Source organism: Tarenaya hassleriana, unplaced genomic scaffold (assembly GCF_000463585.1).
Source record: "Tarenaya hassleriana unplaced genomic scaffold, ASM46358v1 Cleome1275, whole genome shotgun sequence".
Classification (NCBI taxonomy): domain Eukaryota; kingdom Viridiplantae; phylum Streptophyta; class Magnoliopsida; order Brassicales; family Cleomaceae; genus Tarenaya; species Tarenaya hassleriana.
In genome coordinates this window covers 1-3713 of record NW_010963221.1, presented here as the reverse complement: position 1 = coordinate 3713, position 3713 = coordinate 1, and the positions used below count along the sequence as shown (strand labels likewise).

At 35.1% G+C, this 3713-nt stretch overlaps 1 protein-coding gene across 1 annotated transcript; it reads right to left on the bottom strand.

The window, feature by feature from the left end:
- Positions 1 to 6: 6 nt before the first annotated feature.
- Positions 7 to 2268, bottom strand: LOC104807124 (plant cysteine oxidase 2-like). The gene is made up of 5 exons (XM_010532238.1): positions 1754 to 2268; positions 1336 to 1457; positions 990 to 1152; positions 648 to 851; positions 7 to 303 (listed from the first exon to the last, which is right to left on the bottom strand). Exons 1-5 carry the CDS (start codon positions 2022 to 2024, stop codon positions 179 to 181), a joined length of 885 nt encoding a protein of 294 aa, XP_010530540.1. The 5' UTR covers positions 2025 to 2268; the 3' UTR covers positions 7 to 178.
- Positions 2269 to 3713: the final 1445 nt, after the last annotated feature.

Here is a 3713-nt window from a genome sequence, read left to right as displayed (position 1 = left end):
CCCCCCCCCCCCCCTAAGCATGCATGTGATAGTAAATTAGTATTTAATAGTGTCTCTTCACAAGAGAGAAAGCCACAAAGAAAGGGTTTGTTTTGGTGGAAAGGGTTGGTCGATATGGCGATTGCGATTGCGATTGCGATTGCGTTTGTGATTGCGTTTGCGTTTGTGGTTGGGTTGGTTAATAATATGGATGTGTAGAAGAGTCGATGACTTGAGGACCCAAGTACTCGATTCCATCCATTTGTGAATCCTCCGGCACTTCGATCTCTTGCAACCATCCGTATGACTCCTTTTCTTCCTCATCTGCAAATAGACATATTCATTCATACATTCTCTTTCCGGTTTTCATCAACAACAAGCAAAAACTATACTAAGAACGCGCATAAACTATATCTTTTCACATCGTATATAATATATGCCGATCCCATCAACCTGTACACCCCCCATCTTCTCTTGCCATTGGGACTTTGCATACGATATTCTAGGGTTTCACCCTAGTATCCGTGGATCTTGATTCATAAAATGACCCCATATAATCGGTTTGATAATAAATCATCCAAATTTATAACCTCCCTCACCATGGGGAAATTATCAAGAATACCCGTGTTTTGCTATTTTTACTTCATGTCGTTATAACTGTCGCTTACCGGTGACGGCGTCGTGAGGGAGCTCCTTGTAGTAGGAGCAATCTCGGTTATCCTTGGCGGAATAAGGCGGTCCAATAACGTCAAGAACTGCGCAAGGAGTTATAGCTCTGAACTCGTGTATGTTGCCCCCGCTCGTCGGATACAACACGTTCGTATCACATGGAGCCGTGAACACGTTATTCGTCACCATCTCCGCCATCCTCGCTGTAAATGTACGCAGTTTATATTAGATCCCAGAACAATGGTGCCTAAGGAGATTTTTGTGTCGAGGGGAAGTGAATCTTGATGGAAATTGGGGTTGTTTTTGGTAAGAACAAAACGTTAGGGGTGAAAAAGGGTTACCTTGGGGATTAACATTTGGCACGGAAGAATGAGAATTTGCAGGATCAACCCAATCATAAGATTTGATGTGCATCGTCCCAAGCAGGAGTTTGCTGAAGACGGTCATCCCAGGATGGTTATGCAGAGGAATCACTGCCTTTGCGGGGAGGAAGAAAATGCAAAGCTGCTCATCAATTGAAAACAAATAAGATAAATAATTAACAAAATATTAATTACGCAGATCTACAATTTGTAATAAACGATTTTATCTAGGGTTCAGAGGGTTTTTTTGGATCGTATCTATATTGATCAATACATAAAATGTGAAATTTATTAGAATGAAAGGGGGAAATAGAGGCACACGTACGGAGAATTGATTGCATTGGTATATGGTTGTGTATGTGACACGAGGAGTCCCTTTGGGAACTTTCGAAGCTTTGAAAAACTGCAATTCTTTGCTCAATCCCACGTCTTCCGGTTTAATATCATCTGCAAATTTATCAAAGATCTCGTTTTTGTTAATAATATATATATATATATATATATATATGAAGGAAGTCTTGTGTATATGTGTGTCTACTTATGTGTTTGCATGAAAGTATGTTTTCATGTTTAGGAATGTGCCGATATAGACACATTTCAGTATGAATGTGCGTACGTATTCATGTGTTTGCATGTCTCTTACAGATTTATAGACACTCACACATATATATAAGATATTAAATTTTTTTCATTATATAACTTGCGTAATAAATTTTTTTTTTTTTTAATAAAAAATGGCGTACCAAGAATGGCGGTGAGCATCTGGACATCAGACGGCGAAGGGACGTCGTTGGATCCACTGAACACATCCTTACAAGAAACAAACAGCCTTTGCAACGCCGTCGACTTCACCGGAAAACTTTCCGCCGCCGTCCTCCTCCGCTTCCTCCACCTCTGCTTCCTCTTCATCACCACCTTGCTCGCATACCCCACCTTCTTCCCCACCGCCATAACTGCCGCTGACGTGGACCTCCGCCGCTGCTCCACCATCCCTCCGGCATCCACAGTGATCATGTCTAATGTTATATTAACTATATATCATCCACAAGCACATGTATATTTATACGTGTATCTTTGGAGAGATCTACAGCCCAAGATGAGATATTTTGGTGGAAAAAAATCTTGGGTTTGTGGAAAATTTTGAAGAATATGATGGGTTCGTGTTAATCTTGAAATTAGAACTCAAAGTTTTTTCCTTTTCCTTTGTGGGTTTGTGTGTTTCCTTTATGGGATGTGAAGAAAACAGTAGGAAGCGGTATATAAGCTGCAAGGTTTGCGCTTCAAAACTAGGGGCCTTGTTTATAAAAAGTCCTCGTCTCCAAAATTTGTTTTTTCCTTAATAATAATAATAATAATAATAATAATAATAATAATAATAATAATATTGAGTGCCAACGTGTTATTTTATATTAATTTTAAGGTGAATCCGAAATCGGCTCATTTACTTTTCAATGTGTAATGTATTATTACCCGGTATTTGTAAATACTGCTGGCTTCATATTTAATAAGTGATCTACGTTTGATATTTCCAGTTTCTAATAATCATTAGGTTCCCATTTAAATTTGAATATAATCAATTTCTAGTAATCATTATATACCTATTTAAATTTGAATATATGCTTTAGTTATGTAAAAAAATTGAAATAAAATTTAATATTTTATTATATACATAGATAGGAAACAAATACATGTATATGTATGATTTTGGATGGATAATACGATACTATTTATATTGATTTAAAATATTAAACGACAAGTTAAATTTTGGATATTGTGAAGTGGTCAATTCTAATATCATCGTTTATTTGACATCCACCTCCCTTTTCACATTAAAACAAATAGCATAGCAAAGGGTTTCCTTGTAACCTTTTAAAATAGGGGGCAACGTTGTCTAATAATTTATAACTTGGGGGGGCATTTTGGATTTATCGCCCATTTTTAACGTTTTTTTTTTTAAATTTGGGCAAAGAGAACAAACACGTGGCGCAAAAAGCAGAGAACTAAGAATATTTTCTTATTTTATCTAAACATATATATGGCATGTAATGAATCATACTTATATTTTCGGACAATTTTAGATGCGTACCATGTTTCGGAATTTATCAATTTTAGTAACCAAAATCTTAAAAAAAGGATATCTAGAATCTCTTGTGAAAAGTACCTTGAATGGATTTTTTTTTTCAAAACAAAAGTTAGATTTTTAATACAGGTGATTACTTCGTTTTCGATGAAACAACAAATGGAATTAAATAATAGTTAATAATATTTTAAATTAAATTTATTTTAAACTAATCCGTAATTTTTATGAATTAAATTAATATGGGAACAGAAAAAATGGGAATTTATTTAGAAACATATAGAAATTTTGAACAAAACAATACAGTGTAATTGTTATCCATGGTCTTTATATGTGTTTAAATTTAATTTTTGTTTGTTCAAAGTTCATTAAATTTCGAGTTTTTTAATCTAATTCTAGCATAATTATAAACAATATATTAAAAAAAATCATTAATTCACAGCATGCCCTTCCCCTATTTCCTACCATTGATATCATCAAATTAAATTTGATTGTTATTATTAATTTGGAATAGGATTTAGCAGTGGATTTTCCCCGCCCCAAGATTGAGAGAAAAGGAGGAACCACTGGTTTTAGTCTGAGGTGAAAATACAGTAATACCCCTGGATTTCGCTTTTGTACAGTCG

Excerpts from the sequence above, each read along its gene's own strand:
- LOC104807124 (XM_010532238.1), bottom strand. The coding sequence starts at position 2,024 with ATGATCACTGTGGATGCCGGAGGGATGGTGGAGCAGCGGCGGAGGTCC. Across the intron at positions 1,458-1,753 it reads GATGCTCACCGCCATTCTTG|ATGATATTAAACCGGAAGAC; the intron begins GTACGCCATTTT and ends ATAAATTTGCAG. Across the intron at positions 852-989 it reads GCCAAATGTTAATCCCCAAG|CGAGGATGGCGGAGATGGTG; the intron begins GTAACCCTTTTT and ends GTACATTTACAG.